General features: G+C 48.2%; 1 protein-coding gene across 3 annotated transcripts in view; it reads left to right on the top strand.

The window, feature by feature from the left end:
- robo1 (roundabout, axon guidance receptor, homolog 1 (Drosophila)) overlaps positions 1 to 20,464 on the top strand; it is a 682,199-nt gene that overhangs the window by 257,169 nt on the left and 404,566 nt on the right. For 2 of the 3 annotated variants that reach the window (XM_072585788.1, XM_072585789.1), the window contains exon 3: positions 13,982 to 14,065. The exons of the other annotated variant lie outside the window; for it this stretch is intronic. In XM_072585788.1, the coding sequence (XP_072441889.1) occupies positions 13,982 to 14,065 (84 nt within the window). The remainder of the gene's footprint in view (positions 1 to 13,981; positions 14,066 to 20,464) is intronic. 3 annotated transcript variants of the gene reach the window in all.

The raw sequence follows: 20,464 nt of genomic DNA, 5'->3' as shown, positions 1-20,464 counted from the left end.
AGTGTGGGGCAGGAGCTGGGCTGATATACACAGAGTGGAACAGGAGCTGGGCTGATATACACAGAGTGGAGCAGGAGCTTGGCTGATATACACAGAGTGGGGCAGGATCTGGGCTGATATACAGAGTGGGGCAGGATCTGGGTTGATATACGGAGTGGAACAGGAGCTGGGCTGAGATACACAGAGTGGAACAGGAGCTGGGCTGATATACACAGAGTGGGGCAGGAGCTGGGCTGATATACACAGAGTGGAACAGGAGCTGGGCTGATATACACAGTGTGGGGTAGGAGCTGGGCTGATATACACAGAGTGGGGCAGGAGCTGGGCTGATATACACAGAGTGGAACAGGAGCTGGGCTGAGATACACAGAGTGGGGCAGGAGCTGGGCTGATATACACAGAGTGGAACAGGAGCTGGGCTGAGATACACAGAGTGGGGCAGGATCTGGACTGATATACAGAGTGGGGCAGGAGCTGGGCTGATATACACAGTGTGCGGCAGGAGCTGGGCTGATATACACAGAGTGGAACAGGAGCTGGGCTGATATACACAGTGGGGGGCAGGAGCTGGGCTGATATACACGTACGGGGGCAGGAGCTGGGCTGATATACACAGTGGGGGGCAGGAGCTGGGCTGATATACACAGTGTGCGGCAGGAGCTGGGCTGATATATACAGAGTGGAACAGGAGCTGGGCTGATATACACAGTGGGGGGCAGGAGCTGGGCTGATATACACGTACGGGGGCAGGAGCTGGGCTGATATACACAGAGTGGGGCAGGAGCTGGGCTGATATACACGGAGTGGGGCAGGAGCTGGGCTGATATACACGGAGTGGGGCAGGAGCTGGGCTGAGATACACAGAGTGGGGCAGGAGCTGGGCTGATATACACGGAGTGGGGCAGGAGCTGGGCTGATATACACGGAGTGGGGCAGGAGCTGGGCTGATATACACAGAGTGGGGCAGGAGCTGGGCTGATATACACAGAGTGGGGCAGGAGCTGGGCTGATATACACGGAGTGGGGCAGGAGCTGGGCTGATATACACGGAGTGGGGCAGGAGCTGGGCTGATATACACGGAGTGGGGCAGGAGCTGGGCTGATATACACAGAGTGGGGCAGGAGCTGGGCTGATATACACAGAGTGGGGCAGGAGCTGGGCTGATATACACAGAGTGGGGCAGGAGCTGGGCTGATATACACAGAGTGGGGCAGGAGCTGGGCTGATATACACAGAGTGGAACAGGAGCTGGGCTGATATACACAGAGTGGAACAGGAGCTGGGCTGATATACACAGAGTGGGGCAGGAGCTGGGCTGATATACACAGAGTGGGGCAGGGGCTGAGCTGATATACACAGAGTGGGGCAGGAGCTGGGCTGATATACACAGAGTGGGGCAGGAGCTGGGCTGATATACACAGAGTGGGGCAGGAGCTGGGCTGATATACACAGAGTGGGGCAGGAGCTGGGCTGATATACACAGAGTGGGGCAGGAGCTGGGCTGATATACATTTAGTGGGGCAGGAGCTGGGCTGATATACACAGAGTGGGGCAGGAGCTGGGCTGATATACACAGAGTGAGGCAGGAGCTGGGCTGATATACACAGAGTGGGGCAGGAGCTGGGCTGATATACACAGAGTGGGGCAGGAGCTGGGCTGATATACACAGAGTGAGGCAGGAGCTGGGCTGATATACACAGAGTGGGGCAGGAGCTGGGCTGATATACACAGAGTGGGGCAGGAGCTGGGCTGATATACACAGAGTGGGGCAGGTGTTGTTTCGATAGACACAGAGTGAGGCAAGAGCTGGTCCGATATACACGGAGTGGGGCAGGAGTTGGGCTGACACACACAGAGTTGAGCAGGAGCTGGTCCGATATACACAGAGTGGGGCAGGGGCTGCGCTGATATACACAGAGTGAGGCAGGAGCTGGGCTGATATACATTTAGTGGGGCAGAAGCTGGGCTGATATACACAGTGTGGGGCAGGAGCTGGGCTGATATACACAGAGTGGAACAGGAGCTGGGCTGATATACACAGAGTGGAACAGGAGCTTGGCTGATATACACAGAGTGGGGCAGGATCTGGGCTGATATACAGAGTGGGGCAGGATCTGGGTTGATATACGGAGTGGAACAGGAGCTGGGCTGATATACACAGAGTGGGGCAGGAGCTGGGCTGATATACACAGAGTGGAACAGGAGCTGGGCTGATATACAGAGTGGGGCAGGATCTGGGTTGATATACGGAGTGGAACAGGAGCTGGGCTGATATACACAGAGTGGGGCAGGAGCTGGGCTGATATACACAGAGTGGAACAGGAGCTGGGCTGATATACACAGTATGCGGCAGGAGCTGGGGTGAGATACACAGAGTGGGGCAGGAGCTGTGCTGATATACACAGAGTGGGGCAGGATCTGGGCTGAGATACACAGTGTGGGGCAGGATCTGGGCTGATATACACGGAGTGGGGCAGGAGCTGGGCTGAGATACACAGAGTGGAACAGGAGCTGGGCTGAGATACACAGAGTGGAACAGGAGCTGGGCTGATATACACAGAGTGGGGCAGGATCTGGGCTGATATACAGAGTGGGGCAGGAGCTGGGCTGATATACACGGAGTGGGGCAGGAGCTGGGCTGAGATACACAGTGTGGGGCAGGAGCTGGGCTGAGATACACAGAGTGGAACAGGAGCTGGGCTGAGATACACAGAGTGGAACAGGAGCTGGGCTGATATATACAGAGTGGAACAGGAGCTGGGCTGATATACACAGAGTGGGGCAGGAGCTGGGCTGATATACACGGAGTGGGGCAGGAGCTGGGCTGATATACACAGAGTGGGGCAGGAGCTGGGCTGAGATACACAGAGTGGGGCAGGATCTGGGCTGATATACACAGTGTGGGGCAGGAGCTGGTCCGATATACACAGAGTGGGGCAGGAGCTGGGCTGATATACACGGAGTGGGGCAGGGGCTGAGCTGATATACACAGAGTGGGGCAGGAGCTGGTCCGATATACACGGAGTGGGGCAGGAGCTGGGCCGATATACCCAGAGTGGGGCAGGAGCTGGTCCGATATACACGGAGTGGGGCAGGAGCTGGGCTGACACACACAGAGTTGAGCAGGAGCTGTTCCGATATACACAGTGTGGGGCAGGAGCTGGGCTGATATGCACAGAGTGAGGCAGGACCTGGGCTGATATACACAGTGTGAGGCAGGAGCTGGGCTGATATACCCAGCGTGGGGCAGGAGCTGGCCTGATATACACAGAGTGAGGCAGGAGCTGGGCTGATATACAGAGTGAGGCAGGACCTGGGCTGATATACACAGATTGCGGCAGGTGTTGCAGTAACGTAGTGTTTGAGGTATGAGGTGATTCATTCAACAAGTGACCAGGTCAACAAAGCTGTCAGCCGTGTGCCAATAGCTAGCTCTCAGTCTATGGGTGAGTCCCACTGATAGTTGGATATCTCTCAGTGTAGACGAGACCCTGCTGCCCTATTTCAGGGTGAACTGAGACTCCATCTGGTCTCTTGCTGGATGTGAAAGATCTCACAACCACTCTCCAAGGGAGAGAAGGTGAGATCTTCGGGCCTATCCTTATCTCGTTTTGTTTAATTGATTGTTTAATGGGATATAAGCATCACTTGCAAGGCTAATATACTTTGTCCATCCCTAATTATCCCCATGGTGTATATGCCTTGCTGGGCCAGTTCAGAGTCAACCACATCATTGTGGGTCTGGAGTCACATGTAGGCCAGACCAGGTAGCGATGGGCAGATTTACCTCACAGATGGTCATTAGTGAACATTAGTGATTGATGATAATTAATGATAATGATGTTAATCACGAATTTGAGATCCATCCTTAATTCCTGATTTTATTAATTTAACTTCAATTCAACCAGCCGCTGCTTGGGGGGAGGAGTTTGAACCCACATCCCACACACCATGAGGCTGGGTCTCAGGATTACTAGCCAGCTCATATTAGCACTCCCCCCTCCCATCATCCTCAATCTGGCACCCCACTGCCTCATCTCATAGAGAATTGCTGGGAAATGAGTGCCCATGAGGACTCAGGTATTCTCTGTGTTCATCAGGCAGATGTGGAGAGGGATTCTTATAAAGCTGCTTAGTGTTCTTTAATAGTTAATGTCTCCATTAATCCCTTTGGTTCACAAAACCGCCTCTTCCATGTTTAAATTAATGATGTACTTACTGACCTCAGCATAATTTTCAATCACTTGAATCATTTAGTCTGCAGCAGCTAATGGAACCTTAGCCTCTGTGAAATTGTACACTCTCTCCGCTGTCAGACAATCGCGGAGACAGAATCTGTGGAGCTACGGGGATGGGATGGAAGAGGGGTGACCTGAGACTTTCGGGGATTTGATACAATAGTCAGGAAGGAACTGGACAAGGTGCTGGTTAGGCCACGTCTGGAGTACTGTCAGCAGTTTTGGGTCCCCTTATTCCAGGAAAGATATTATTTCATTGGGGACAGTTCAGAGAAGGTTCCTATTTTTTTGTTTGATCACTTGCCACATCTCTTCAAGGAAAGCCTGCCTTGAAGAAGGTTTGCTCTTCCCTTTGACAGGAATCCTGGACTCTCTGACCGTGTATACCTTCACTTCACTGGTACCCTACACCCACTACTCCAGTGACCCCCACCCACAACCCACCAACTGTCACATCATTGCTGTCCCTTCCACATTTCACGCCAGCTCTGATGAAGAGTCAGCTAGACTGGAAACGTTAGCTTGCTCTGTCTCCATGGACGCTGTCTGACCCACTGCAATCTCCAGCATTTGTCGTTTTCACTAGGGTGACCCCTTGGGATGGAGGGATTGTCTTCTGAACAAAGGTTAAACAGGTTGGAATTCTACTCCCTGGAGTTTAGAAAAATGAGAGATGACCTCATTGAAACATAGAGGATCCTTAAGGGGCGTGACAGGGTCAATGTTGAGAGGAAGTTTCCCCTCACGGGGGGGTCTAGGACCAGAGGGCACAGTCTTAGAATAAAAGGGCACCAATGTAAGACTGAGATGAGGAGGAATTTCTTCTCTCAGAGGTTGTGAGACTTTGGAACTCCTTGTCACACAGTGCTGTGGGGGCAGAGTCCTTGTGGGTATTTAAGGCTGAGATCAATTCTTGATCAGTCGGGGAATCAAGGGATATGGGGAAAGTGCAGGAAAGTGGACGTGAGGAAATGTTGGATCAGCCATGATCCTATTGAATGGTGGAGCAGGATTCAGGGTCCAAATGGCCTCCTCCTGTTCCTATTTCTTATGGCCTTCTGGCCTAACAATTTACATCAGCATTGAAACACAGAGACAAAGTGTAAGAGTAGGCCATTTGTCCCTTCAAGCCTGGCCTACCATTCAGTATGGCCATGGCTAGCCCTCAGTGCCTTACTCTCACTTTCTCCCTGTACCATCCTGATGTCTTTGAAATCTAAGCTGAAAAATGTGTTGCTGGAAAAGCGCAGCAGGTCAGACAGCATCAAAGGAGCAGGAGAATCGACGTTTCGGGCATAAGCCCTTCTTCAGGAATGAGGAGGGTGTGCCAAGCAGGCTAAGATAAAAGGTAGGGAGGAGGGACTTGGGGGAGGAGCGTTGGGAATGCGATAGGTGGAAGGAGGTTAAGGTGAGGGTGATAGGCTGGAGAGGGAGTGGGGGTGGAGAGGTTGGGAAGAAGATTGCAGGTCAAGAAGGCGGTGCTGAGTCTGAGGGTTGGGACTGAGATAAGGTGGGGGGGAGGGGAAATGAGGAAGCTGGAGAAATATGCATTTATCTCTTGTCGATGGAGGGTTCCTAGCTGGAAGATGAGGCGCTCTTCCTCCAGGCGTCGTGTTGCCATGGTCTGGCGATGGAGGAGGCCAAGGACCTGCATGTCCTTGGTGGAGTGGGAGGGGGAGTTAAAGTGTTCAGCCATGGGGCGGTTGGGTGGTTTGTGCGGGTGCCCCAGAGGTGTTCCCTGAAACATTCCGCAAGTAGGCGGCCTGTCTCCCCAATGTAGAGGAGGCCACATCGGGTGCAGTGGATGCAGTAAATGATGTGTGTGGAGGTGCAGGTGAATTTGTGGCGGATATGGAAGGATCCCTTGGGGCCTTGGAGGGAAGTAAGGGGGGAGGTGTGGGCACAAGTTTTGCATTTCTTGCGGTTATAGGGGAAGGTGCCGGGAGTGGAGGTTGGGTTGGTGGGGGGTGTGCACCTGACGAGGGAGTCACGGAGGGAGTGGTTTTTCCGGAACACTGATAGGGGAGGGGAGGGAAATATATCCCTGGTGGTGGGATCTGTTTGGAGGTGGCGGAAATGACGAAGGACGATACGATGTATCTGGAGGTTGGTGGGGTGGTAGGTGAGGACCAGTGCGGTTCTGTCCTGGTGGCAATTGGAGGGGCGGGGCTCAAGAGCGGAGGAGCGGGAAGTGGAGGAGATGCGGTGGAGAGTATCGTCAATCATGTCTGAGGGGAAATTGCGGTCTTTGAAGAAGGAGGCCATCTGGGTTGTTTGAAATCTAAAAATGTATCTCATTTTCTTGAATATATTCAGTGTCCTGGCCTCCACAGCCATTTGTGGTAGACAATTCCACAGGTTCATGACCCTTTCGGTGAAGAAATCTTCCCTCATCTCAGTCCCGAACAGTGTACCCCATACCATGAGACTGGGTCCCCTGTTCTAGATTACCGAACCAGGGGGAAACATAGTCAATGCATCTAAGCTGTCCAGTCCCGTTAGAGTTTTGTACGATTCAATCAGATCTCCCTCAAATCCTCCTGAACCGCAGAAGGGCTGGTCACCAGCCGATGTAGAGTTAAACTGTTGGCTTAAAGAACCACAGGTTAGGAGCCAAATGTTTCCAAGCAGTGAGTTATTGTGAACTGGAAAGCATTGCCCGGAAAGAGTGACAGAGTCTGATTCATTGAAGACCTTCAGACTTGGCACTGGAAAACCAATAGACATAGAAATAAATAAGATATTTGAGGTAAGGGAATATCCAAGAGCCATTGGGTGGCACTTTCAAATAGGTGGGATGAGTAGGATGGGCTGAATGGCCTCTTCTATTGATCGTGTCTCATTCTACATGAGAACTGCATTCAAAGCACACATTCACTCAGCACCGTGATCCCCTGCCACTCGTCATCAAACACGGCCAGAGTTTGGAAACTGAAGTGTGTGAAAACACAGCCCGCCCTCAGGAGCCCAGAGTGAGGAGTGCCGACCTGAGGGAGTGCCACACTGTCACATGGGCTGGGCTTTGGGGAACATGTTCAACCAAGGTCAAGCCTGCCCTTTGACCTGGACATGGCACATCGCAAGGCCCTGCGACAGGAAGGATATTATTAAACAGGAAAGGGTTCAGTAAAGATTTACAAGGTCGTTACTGAAACGGGAAGGTTTGAGCTACAAGGAGAGGCTGAATAGGCTGGGGCTGTTTTTCCTGGAGTGTCGGAGGTTGAGGGGTGACCTTATAGAGGTTTATAAAATCATGAGAGACATGGATAGGATAAATAGGCAAAGTCTTTTCCCTGGGATGGGGGAGTCCAGAACTAGAGGGCATAGATTTAGGATGAGAGGGGAAAGATTTAAAAGGGACCATAGGGGCAACTTTTTCACGCAGAGGGTGGTACGTGTATGGAATGAGCTGCCAGAGGAAGTGGTGGAGGCTGGTACAATTACAACATTTAAAAGACATCTGGATGGGTATATGAACAGGAAGGGTTTGGAGGGATATGGACCAAGCAAGAGAAATGGGACCAGTTCAGTTTTGGAAATCTCATCAGCATGGATGAGTTGGGCCGAAGAATCTGTTTCTGTGTTGTATGACTCTATGACTGCGTGAAACAGCATTCTCTTACTGATGATCTAACAGTATTTGTTCTTTAACCAAAAAGACAAAAATCAGAATAGCTCCACATTTTGCTCTTTGTATGATTATGTTGTGCTCATATTGCCCCATATCCTTCCCATGTTATAACAGAGACCACAGCTCAGAATAATCCATAAGTGCACAGCATCCCTCTGGGTGATTCCTAAACAAACTCACTCTACACTGTCTCCATCAAACACTCCCAGGACAGGGACAGCACAGGGATAGATACAGAGTAAAGCTCTCTCTACACTGTCCCCATCAAACACTCCCAGGACAGGGACAGCACGGGGTTAGATACAGAGTAAAGCTCCCTCTACACTGTCTCCATCAAACACTCCCAGGACAGGGACAGCACGGAGTTAGATACAGAGTAAAGCTCCCTCTACACTGTCCCCCATCAAACACTCCCAGGACAGGGACAGCACAGGGATAGATACAGAGTAAAGCTCTCTCTACACTGTTCCCCACTAAACAATCCCAGGACAGGGACAGTATGGGGTTAGATACAGAATAAAGCTCCCTCTACACTGTTCCCCACTAAACAATCCCAGGACAGGGACAGTATGGGGTTAGATACAGAGTAAAGCTCCCTCCACAATGTTCCCCACTAAACAATCCCAGAACAGGGACAGTATGGGGTTAGATACAAAGGATACCAGAACTGTCAAACCATTCCTGAATTAGTGAGTTTTGAGAAGATCTGTAGCTCAGGTTGAGGTTCTGGATGTAGGTTAGAGCAAGAGACCTGAAATAATCTGGGAAAACCATTGAGCTTCTGTAAAAGGGAAGTCATGTGTACTGGAGTTCTTTGAAGGAGAAAGGCATACTGTGAGTAAAGAGGAGCCTGCGATGTACTGTGTTTAAACTTGCTGGCAGCACTTGGCAAGGTGCCACATAAACAGCTATTGTGCACAGTTAGAGCTCAAGGTGTCGGGCACTAACATATTGGCAAGGAAGGAAGATTGTCCGGCTGGTAGAAAACAGAGAACATAGGTAAATAGATCTTTTACTGATAGGGAGGATGTGATAAGTGAGTTTTGCAGGGCCTTAGCGGTTTTTATAAATTTTTATCAATTATTTAGATGAGGGCAGCATAGTCATGGTCTCTAGATTTACAGATGGCACCAGGTTGGAGGGAAAGGATATTTCAGCAAGGATGGAAGGAAGTTACAGGTGGAGACAGAAAGTGATTGAAGCCAAAGCATTGTGTTTTCAAGAAGGAAGTAGATATAGCTCTTGGGGCTAAAGGGATCAAAGAATATGGGGAGCGTGTGATTAGGGTATTGAGCTCAATGATCAGCCATGATCAGATTGAATGGCAGAGCAGGCTCAAGGGGTCGAATGGCCTACTCCTGCTCCTATCTTCTCTGTTTCTATGCAAGTTCCTCTCCAGCCCAGAAAAAATGTCCTGAACCTTAGCACCAGGTAGGCAACACACCCTTCAGGGCTCTGTGTCTTTAGTACAGAGAACTGTCTCTGTTCCCACATCAATGCCATCCTTCGTCTGACTGCATTTCTCATTTCTCCGGGCATGCCCTTAAATGGGGTTTCGGACCACAGTGCTTGTAGTTAGTTTGCTCATCCTCCCTGCAGTCTGTGTCCTCATCTACACTAGGGGCAAGAATCTCATACATTATGGCAGGGGCTGCTCCTGTAGCCACAGTGTTTACACAGCTGGCAGAGTTCTGTTTCTGGTTAATGGTAACTCCTGAGGGTTTGATAATGGAGGTTACAGCAATGCCAATAGTAGTAAATGTCAAGGGAAATGGTTGGATCCTGAATTGTTGAAGATCATCTTTGTCTGGTGTGCATGTCAGTGATAACACTTCTAAATGATAACATTGTCTGTAAAAGGGCATTGACTTTCTGAAAGACACTATGGAAATACCAGTTCACTTAACAAGGGCCATGGGTAATTTGTCGAACAGAGAGACCTAGGGGTTTAAACACATAATTCTTTGAAATTTGCATCACAGGTAGACAGGGTGGTTAAGAAGGCATTTAGTACGCTTGCCTTCATTGCTCAGACCTTTCAGTATAAGTGTTTGGACATCGTGTTGAGGCTGTACAGGACGTTGGTGAGGCCACTTCTGGAATACTGTGTCCAGTTCTGGTCACCCAGTTATAGGAAGGATATTATTAAACTGGAGAGGGTTCAGAACAGATCTACCAGGATGTTCCTGGAAATGGAGGGTTTGAAACATAAAAATGGACTGGAAAAGCTAAGATTTTTTTCACTGGAATGTAGAAGGTTGAAGATTGACGTTATTGAAGTTTATAAAGCCATGAGGGGCATTGTTAAGGTGAATGACAAGGGTCTTTTCCCTCAAGTAGGGAAGTTCAGAACTAGGGGGCACATTTTTAAGATGAGAGGAGAAAGATTTAAAAAGGACCAGAGGGGCAACTTCGTTTACACAGAGAGTGGATCGTGTGTGGAATGAACTGCCAGAGGAAGTGGTGGATGCGGGTACAATTCCAGCATTTAAAATTGGAACTCACGTTCGTGAATTTGATAAGTTCACGATTAGGAAAGGTTTGGAGGGATATGGGCCAAACATAGGCAGTTGGGACTAGTTTAGTTTGGGAACGTGATTGGTATGGACTGGTTGGACCGAAGGGTCTGTTTCTGTGCTGCAAGACTCTATGACTCTATAACCAGTTGCTTTACCAAGTGATTAGTTGATAGTGAAGGTGGTTGTGATGTTTGTCTGAGAGGGTGTATCCTATTGGTAGAGTGAAAATAAACAGTGAGGTCCATTTCTTATGGTGTTAAGGGTGAGGGGAAAAGAGCAGGAAAGGGGAATTAACAAATATTGAATTAGCCATAAATCTAATAAATGGCAGAGCAGACTTGAGGGGCCGAATGGCCTACTATTGTTCCTATTTTTTAATGTTTTATGATTAATCCTTAAACACTAGCTGATTTGGGCTATTAACTCTGTTTAGAAATATTTCTGGAGGTATCATCACATGAAACTTTCCATCATTGGCCATCTGACATGCCTGTCATCATGGCATCCCCACATCCAATCAAAAAGTGAACAGGTAGCTCATTAACTCATTGGAGGACTCTTGACTGTCAGCTAACCAATTCTGATCTTGGGATTTGCTGATAAAAGACACATTTTTTGCCAAAGACTTTCATCATGAACTCATCAGGACAACAGGCAAGAAATGCCAAAGTAAGGGGAAATCATTATTTATGCTCTATAAGAGGACAGAGCTAATTGTTTGGGAAGAGTACTCTGATTGGTGGAGGAGTTGCCATGGGGTGTGCACTTTTTAATGATGACTGACACTTTACCACTGAGCTTTGCTTAAATTTGAAACTTGGTATGTTGACTCTGGTTCGTCTTGCCCTGAGAAATTAACTAGTAAGAGGCTATTTTGTTGAGTTGAAGGCAGCACCGTGCATGTACGTGTTCTTTCAGCCTGCAGTGAACACGTATTTTAATGTATGTAGATTCCAGTATATGCAGGTGTACCACACTGTGAGCCTGACTGACAATCCTGTGGAGAGAGTGAGGACTGCAGATGCTGGAGATCACAGTCAAAAAGTGTGGTGCTGGAAAAGCACAGCCGGTCAGACAGCATCCAAGGAGCATAAGCTGTCATTCCTGATGAAGAGGTTATGCTTGAAACGTCGATTGTCCTGCTCTTCGGATGCTGCCTGACCGGCTGTGCTTTTCCAGCACCACACTATTTGATAATCCTGTATTGGGTATCAGTGCAGTCCTTCACACACTTGTGATTGTTGAGCAAATGCTGTTCTATTGCAGAACCACACCGAATGCTGAGCACTGTATTGGGAGTTTTACAAGTGTGACTTGTTGGGTACATTTAGTAACCTGCTTGGTGTTTTTTGAGATGATCCAATCACACCTACAGGATCAAGGCTGCTTTCCCTTTCAATTTGGCCCTTCTTCTGAATCACCCTGATAAGTGAAAGACAAAAAATGTGCAGTTTTCCACAACACTCCAGTTCTGTACAACATAATAATCGGATAATAACCTGGTTGAATGGCTCACCTCTGATCCTAATTTGTATGTTCCTTCCCTGACTTTTTTATATCAGACAAACAAATCTTCAAGGTGATATTTTTAATAAAGTGATTTCTTCAACAATTTTGGTGTTTCAAATCTCAGAGGTTCTGGAATATCTCCGGATGGAATAGTATACCTGTTTTCCCTTACTCATGACGACTTACACTCACTGGATATTTGCCCCTGGAGTCCAGTGAGGTGCAGCTGTCTCTTGTTTTACCGAGTAGATATAGAAATGTCCATGGACTATTTCGACATCTTGGGACAGCTCAGCGTTTGCTGTTTATGAACTTCATTGTACAATATTTTATGTATCTTGCAGTAATTTTTCACAGTTGTGTAAGGCCGAAGATTTATTCTTTAGGCAATAAGTACAATCTGCCTGGCATTCAGGCTTCATCAAGAAGGACATGCAAATGTTGCTTCACTCAGTTCCATCTCCCTGTCCCTTTCTCTGCCTCTAGTTGTGTCCCACACTTTCTCAGCTCATTCTGTTCTCTCTGTATTTCTCACATTCTGACAGCCTTTCATTCCTTTCTCACTTTCTGTCTGCCTTACACATTAGATGAGTTTTTAACTCATTCACAACCAGACAGCGTAAAAACAGACTCCCTTTCTCACTGTCACTTTGTATGTCTCCCTCTCTCTGTCTCACACTCAGTCTCTTTTCACCCCCCTGTCTCTCTCTCTCTCTCACTCTGTCTGTGTGTATCTGTCCCTCATTCACTAATCACTCTTTCTGTAGATCTGTCTCTCTGTCTGTCTCTGTGTGTCTCTCTGTCTCTTTCTGTCTGTGTACTTCTGCCCCTCTCTGTCTCTCTGTCACTGTCTCTCTTTCTTTCTGTTTTTCTCTTTCTTTGCCTCTACTCTGTCACTCTGTGTCCCTCTGTGTCTTTGCATTGCTCTCTCTCTTTGTCTCTCGCTGCCTCTTGCTCTCTGTCTCTTTTGCTCTCTGTCTGTCTCTCTCTAACTCTCATTCCTTCTCTCGGCCTATCACTCTGTTGTGTGTCTCTCTGTCCTCTTCTGCCCCCCTTCTCTCTCTTTCTCCCCTGTTGTCTGTCTCTTTGTCTGTCTCTGCCTCATGTTCTCTGTTTCTCTCTGTCTGTGTTGATCTAACTTTCACTCCCTCTCTCTATCTCTCACTCTCTATCTCTATCTTTCTCTTTCTGTCCTTTTCTGTTTGTCTCTCTCTCTGTCTGTCTTTTTCTCTTTCCCCTTCTCTCTGCCTCTCTCTATCTTTGAGTCCATCACTTTAATCACAGTATAATGAGACGTACTGTAATGTTGGACGGTCATCACAAAACCTACTCCAACATCTTTCCTAAATGCAGTGTTGGAGTGGAGAGATTTCTGTTCTGGTCTTGTATTAGTTGTTATGGTGAGGAAGGCACCCCACTGAAACACTTGCAGGCTCAGGTCTGATGATTGCCTCCTTGTGAGGAGCCTGGTCCCTCCTTCTGTCACAGAAGCAGGAAATTGTTCGGTGAAGATGTGCTGCTTTTCTCTTCAATGATAGACAAGGTGCATAGTTCCGTCCAGCACTCTCTCTCTCCCCACCCTGTCAACCCACACCCCCACCCTCTTGTCGTCCATGCCCCAGCTCCATGGTCATCAGGAGGTTGTAGCATCTTTGCAGAGTTTGTGATTATCAGGAATTGGAGAATGCCTGAAGGTTATAACCATGATTCACAATGAACAGTACCCTCATTGACCTTGCTACCTCTTATTCATGGGCTACATGTTTCCAGTTGTGGGATCATGCCAAAGGGATAGAGAGAGAGAGAGAGAGAGACAAAGAAATTTCCATCCTGGGGAAGAAAGAGAAAGAGGACAGGACAGACAGAGAAGCTGGGGTTGGTGGTAGGAATGGCCATGGGTGGTGACAGGCTTTGACTTGGGCGGGGCTGAGCAGTGAAGGGATTATCAGGGTCCTGGTCACTGTGTGTCTCTGTCTTGTTCCTGGATCTGTGTGTGTGTGTGTCTGAGCAATCTCTCTTCAAAATTCCTCATGTCTCTGCCATCGTGAAGCCATCAGTAGATATTTGATATTTCTCCCGACAGAGCCGGTAAGCCAGGAGAGAACCAATGAAAGTAGACCCTCAGCTCCCAGCTCGGACAGCGATGACACGTCATTTGGTTACACAGGTAGAACTTGCTCTCTGTCTCTCTCACCATTGGTCATCTTACCTGTGAATACCCTTCCCGTTCCTCTTCCTTATATTCCCTTCCTCCTCCAACACCCTACCACACTCATCCTCTCCCTCCTTCCTCATTGTCAAAATGCCCTCCCCTTCCTCCCCTCCCCCAACCTCCTGATCATCATCTTTACTCTACCATCCCCCCCTCTTTCTCAGTTACCTTGTGCTCCATATCCTCATTCACATTGATATCACTGACCCAGTTCCTCCTCACTCAGAAACTTGTATCAGAGCCGCTGTTTCTGATCGATTCTGTTCAAATTGCAAGTCCAAATGTTAACTGGTTATTGTCTGTGCCCATTTATCTGAGTTGTTAACTGGCGTGGGTGTGATTACAAGGAGCTAATGGACCTGACATTCTTCTTCAAGATTGATAGAAGTTGTTAAAAGGTCTCAGTGTTTGTCTGAATAATGAAAGTGGTAAAAGGAGCTTCTCATTTCCCTAACGATTAAGCACTGTGAAGACATGGTTTACCTTCTCAAATTATCTTGTCATTGGTCAGAAAGGCTTCCAAATCAAAGCACTCTCTTACACTTCCACCCAGTGTATCGGTGAGACCCATTGATTCATTAAAGGGACAGCCGCTGTGCTCAGAGAGAAAGGGAAATCACTTATACAGAATTTATTAACCAGGAATAGTCCCGATAAACCATAGTCCACAGGGGAAATTCCCTATAAACCATAGTCCACAGGGGAATAATCCCTATAACCCATAGTCCACAGGGGAATAATCCTGATAAATCATAGTCCACTGAGGAATGCTCCCTAAAAACGAAAGCCCACTGGGGAATACTCCCTATAAATCGCAGTCCATTGGGGGATAGTCCCTATGAATCATAGTCCACTTGGGAATAGTCCCTATAAACTATAGTCCACTGGGGAATAGTCCCTATAAACCATAGTCCACTGGGGAATACTCCCTATAAATCGCAGTCCACTTGGGAATACTCCCTAAAAAACTCCCATCGTTCTCGCCTGTTTTGTAATGTGCTGCTTTTCAGACTAGCCTGTTTCCAAGGGTTCTCGGGCAGAGGGTTGATCTAGCTGGGCTGTGTACCTAGAACCTGTGCCCACATGCACAGTCCCACTGGGAATCATTATGGGATCATTACCCAGCATGGTTCCTGTCCAAGAGGAGTCACTCTCCAGCAGGGAGTACCCCTCACCCTGGAACCAGGAGTGACCTGAACTTCCCTCTATCGGGAATGTCACCCAAGTCTCTCATTGCTCTCCAGCCCACTGCTCTACCCCACGGTCTGTCACTTAATGAGACTGTCAGGGTAGAGGGAGAAGGCAGGGTGAGGCATGAGGCAAACTGCTCTTAAAGTGGGTCATCACACGCAGATGGGCTGAATGGTCTCTTTCCAAGTTGGACCCATTTCTGTGTTTCAGATCAGCCAAGGACGATGGGAGAGAGGAGGAAGGGTGGGAGGGAGTAATGAAATATTTACTGCTTGAATGGATTGACATGACTCTGTGTGTGTGTGTGTGTGTGTCAGTGTGTGTGTGTTTGTGTGAGTATTTGTGTGAGTGTGTGTGTTTGTGTAAGTGTATAAGTGTGTGTGAGTCTGAGTGTGTGTATTTGTTGTGAGTGTGTGTGTGAGAGTTGGTTGTGAGAGTGAGTGTTTGTTGTTTGTGTATTTGCGTGAGTGTGAATGTGTGTGAATGTGTGAGTGTGAGCATGTGAGAGTGTGTGTCTGAATGTGTTTCTGTGTGAGTGTGTGTGTGTCAGTGAATGTGTGTATGTTTGTGTGTGTGTGAGTGAATGTGTGTGAGTGTATGTGAGTGTGTGTGAGACAGAGTGTGTGCGAGAGAGCGTGGGCGTGCCTGTGTCAGTGTGTGTGTTTGTGTGTGGGGGTGTGTGTGTGCGTGTGTGAGTTTGTGCTTGTATGTCTCTGTGTGTCTGTGAGCTGTGAATATATGTGTGTGTATGTGTCTGTGTGTGTGCGCATCTGTATGTATGTTTGTGTGTGTCTGTGAGTGTGTCTACATACCTGTGTGTATATGTATGTCTGCATGTATTTGTCTGTGTGCTGTGTGCGTGTGTATGTGAGAGAGTGAGTGTCTGTGAGTGCTTGTGTGTCTCTGTGTGAGTGTGAGTGTATCTGTGAGTGTGTGTGTGGCTGTGAGTGTGTATCTGTGTGTGTCTGAGTGTGTGTGTGTCTATGTGTCTATGACTGTGTGTGTCTGTGTGTGCGTGAGTGTGTGTGTGCGCATGAGTGTGTGCACGTGTGTGTGTGCATGTGTGTGTGTATGCGTGCACATGAGTTCATGTGTGTGTGCGTGTGTGTACGTGAGTGCGTGTGTTTATGTGTGTGTGCGTGTGTGTACATGAGTGCGTGTGTTTATGTGTGTGTGCATGTGTGTGTCTGTGAGTGTGTGTGTGTCCGTGAGTGTGTGTGTGGCTGTGAGTGTGTATGTGTGTGTGAGTGTGTGTGTACATGAGTGTGTGTGTATATGTGTCTATGTGTGTGTGTGTCGGTGAGTGTCTGTGTGTTTGTGCATGAGTGTGTATCTGTGTGTGTTTGTGTGTCTGTGTGTATCTATATAAGTGCGTGTCTGTGTGTGTATTTGTGTGAGAGTGTGTGTGTGTGTCTCTGTGTGTGTCTGTGTGTATGTGAGTGAGTGTGTGTGTGTATGTGTGAGTGCGTGAGTGTGTGTGTGAGTGAGTGTGTCTGTGAGTGAGTGTGTGTCTGTGTGCGTATGAGTGTGTGTGTGTGAGTGTGTGTGTCTGTGTGAGTGTGTGTGAGTGTGTATGTATCTGTGTGTGTGTGTGTGTGAGTGTGTCTGTGTGTGTGTGAGTGAGTGTGTGTGTGTGTACCTGAGTGAGTGTGTGCTTGTGTGTGTATGTGAGTGAGTGTGCCTGTGTGTGAGTGTGTGAGTGAGTGTGTGTGTGTGTGAGTATGTCTGTCTGTATGTATGTGAGTGAGTGTGTGTCTGTGTGTGTCTGTATGTGTGTGTGTAAGTGAGTGTGTGTGTGTGAGTGAGTGTGTGTGTCTGTGAGTGTGTGCGTGTGTGTGTGAGTATGTGTCTGTGAATGTGTGTGTGAGTGTGAGCGAGAGTGTGTGTGAGTGTGTGTGTGGCTGAGTGTGTGTGTATCTGTGTGTGTGAGTGTGTGTCTGTCTGTGTGTGTCTGTGTGTGTCTGTCAGTGTGTACCTGCGTGTGTGAGTCTGTGTGTGTCTGTGTGTGTGTCTGTCTGTGTATGTGAATGTGTGTGTGAGAGAGTTTGAATGTGTATGTGTGAGAGTGTGTGTGTGTGTCTGTGTGTGTGTGTGTGTCTGTGTGTGTGAGAGTGTGTGTGTGAGTGTGTTTCTGTGTGTGCGTGAGAGTGTGTGTGTGAGAGTGTGTGTCTGTGTGTGAGTGTATGTGTCTGTGGGAGTGTGTGTGAGTGTGTGTGAGATTGTGTGTGTGTTTGTGTGTGAGTGTATGTGTCTGTGGGAGTGTGTGGGAGTGTATGTGTGTGTGTGAGTGTGAGTGTGTGTGAGAGTGTGTGTGTGAGTGTGTGAGAGTGTGTGTATGTGCGTGAGTGTGTTCATGTGAGTGTGTGAGTGTGTGTGAGTTTGTGAGAGTGTGTGTGTGTGTGAGAGAGTGTGTGTGTATGTGTGTGTGAGTGTGTCTGTGTGACAGTGTGTGTGTGAGTGTGTGTCTGTGAGTGTGAGTATGTGTCTGTGTATGTGAGTGAGTTTGTGTCGGTGTGAGAGTGTGTCTGTGTGAGTGTGTCTGTGTGTGAGATTGTGTGAGTGTGTTTCTGCGTGTGTGTGAGTTGTGTGTGTGAGAGCATGTGTCTGTGTGTGTGAGTGAGTGTGTGTCTGTGTGTGAGTGTGTGTGTGTGGGTGTGTGTGTCAGTGTGTGTGAGTGTGTGAGAGTGTGTTTTGTGTGAGTGTTTGTCTGTGTGTGTGTGTGCGTGTGAGTGTGTATGTGAGTGCGTGTGAGTGTGTGTATGTGAGTGTGTGAGAAAGTGTGTACGTGAGAGTGTGTGTGAGTGTGTGTCTTGTGTGTGTGTGAGTGTATGTGTCTGTGGGAGTGTGTGTGAGAGTGTGTGTCTGTGTGTGAGTGTGTGTGAGTGTGTGTGTGTATGTATGTGTCTGTAGGAGTGTCTGTGAGTATGTGTGAGAAAGTGAGTGTGTGTGTCTGTGTGTGTGTGAGTGTGTGTGAGTGTGTGTGAGAGTGTGTGTCTGTGTGTGTGAGTGTGTGTGAGAGAGTGTATGTGTGTGCATGTGAGTGTTAGAGCGTTGTGTGTGTGAGAATGTGTGTGTGTGAGTGTGTGAGAGTATGTGTGTGAGAGTGTGTGTGTGAGAGAGAGTGTGTGTGAGTGTGTCTGTGTGAGATTGAGTGTGTGTGTGAGTATATGTGTCTGTGTGAGTGTGTGAGAGTGTGTGTGAGTGTTTGAGAGGGTGTGTGAGTGTGTGTGTGTGAGAGGGTGTGAGTGTGTGTGTGAGTGTGTGTCTGTGTGTGAGTGAGTTTGTGTCTGTGTGAGAGTGTGTGAGTGTGTGTGTGTGTGTAAGAGTGTGTGTATGAGTGTGTGTCAGTGTGTGTGCGTGTGAGTGTGTGAGTGAGTGTGTGTCTCTGTGTGGGTATGTGTGTGAGTGTGTGTGTGTGTGAGTTTGTGAGAAAGTGTGTACGTGAGAGTGTGTGTGAGAGTGTGTGTCTGTGTGTGTGTGAGTGTGTGTGTGAGAGTGTATGTGTCTGTGGGAGTGTGTCTGTGAGTGTGTATGAGACTGTGTGTCTGTGTGTGCGTGAGCGTGTGTGTGTGTGTGAGCGTGTGTGTGTGTGTGTGTGTGAGAGTTTGTGAGAGTGAGTGTGTGTGAGTGTGTGTGTATGTGTGTGAGAGTGTGTGTGGGTGTGTGTGTGAGTATGTCTGTGTGAGAGTGTGTGTGAGTGTGTGTCTGTGTGTGTGAGTATGTGTCTGTGTGTGTGAGTATGTGTCTGTGTGTGTGAGTGAGTTTGTATTGGTGTGAGAGTGTGTGTGTGTGAGTGTGTCTGTATGTGAGATTGTGTGAGTGTGTGTGTGAGTGTTTCTGTGTGTGTGAGAGTGTGTGTGTGAGAGAGCGTGTGTCTGTTTGTGTGAGTGAGTGTGTGTCTGTGTGTGAGAGTGTGTGTGTGTGAGAGTGTGTGTGGGTGAGTGTGTCTGTGTGAGAGTGTGTGTGAGTGTGTGTCTGTGTGTGTGAGTATGTGTCTGTGTGTGTGAGTGAGTTTGTATTGGTGTGAGAGTGTGTGTGTGTGAGTATGTCTGTATGTGAGATTGTGTGAGTGTGTGTGTGAGTGTTTCTGTGTGTGTGAGAGTGTGTGTGTGAGAGAGCGTGTGTCTGTTTCTGTGAGTGAGTGTGTGTCTGTGTGTGAGAGTGTGTGTGGGTGTGTGTGTCAGTGTATGTGAGTGTATGAGAGTGTGTTTTGTGTGAGTGTGTGTCAGTGTATGTATGTGTGCGTGTGAGAGTGTGTGAGTGAGTGTGTGTGAGAGTGTGTGTGGGTGTGTGTGTCAGTGTGTGTGAGTGTATGAGAATGTGTTTTGTGTGAGTGTGTGTCAGTGTGTGTATGTGTGTGTGTGAGTGTGTGTGAGTGTGTGTGTGAGTGCGTGTGAGAGTATATGTGTGTGAGTATGTGAGAAAGTGTGTGTGAGTGTGTGTGAGAGTGTGTGTCTGTGTGTGTGTGAGTGTATGTGTCTGTGGGAGTGTGTGAGAAAGTGTGTGTGAGTGTGTGAGAGCGTGTGTCTGTGTGTGTGTGAGTGTGTGTGAGTGTGTATGTCTGTGTGTGTGTGAGAGAGTGTGTGTGTGTGAGTGTATGTGTCTTTAGGAATGTCTGTGAGTATATGTGAGAAAGTGTGTGTGTGAGTGTGTGTGAGAGTGTGGGTCTGTGTCTGTGTGTGTGAGTGTGTGTGAGAGTGTATGTGTGAGAGTGTGTGTGTGTGAGTGTGTGTGAGAGAGTGTATGTGTGTGTGTGAGAGTGTGTGTGTTTGAGTGTGTGTGTGAGTGTGTGAGAGTGTGTTTTGTGTGAGTGTGTGTCAGTGTGTGTATGTGTGCGTGTGAGTGTGTGTGAGAGTGTGTGAGTGAGTGTGTGTCTGTGTGTGTATGAGTATGTGTGAGAGTGTGTGTGTGAGTGCATGTGAGAGTATGTGTCTGTGTGTGTGTGATGTATGTGTTTGTGGGAGTGTGTGAGAGTGTGTGTCTGTGTGTGTGTGAGTGTGTGTGAGTGTGTGTGAGAGTGTATGTCTGTGTGTGTGTGAGTGTGTGTGAGTGTGTATGTGTGTGAGTGTATGTGTCTGTAGGAGTGTCTGTGAGTATGTGTGAGAAAGTGTGTGTGTGTGTGTGTGTGTGTGAGAAAGTGTATGTGTGAGTGTCCGTGAGAGT

This window comes from Chiloscyllium punctatum, chromosome 15, assembly GCF_047496795.1.
Source record: "Chiloscyllium punctatum isolate Juve2018m chromosome 15, sChiPun1.3, whole genome shotgun sequence".
Lineage (NCBI taxonomy): Eukaryota > Metazoa > Chordata > Chondrichthyes > Orectolobiformes > Hemiscylliidae > Chiloscyllium > Chiloscyllium punctatum.
The sequence above is the reverse complement of the archived record's forward strand: the minus strand, read 5'-3'. Positions and strand labels throughout refer to the sequence as shown.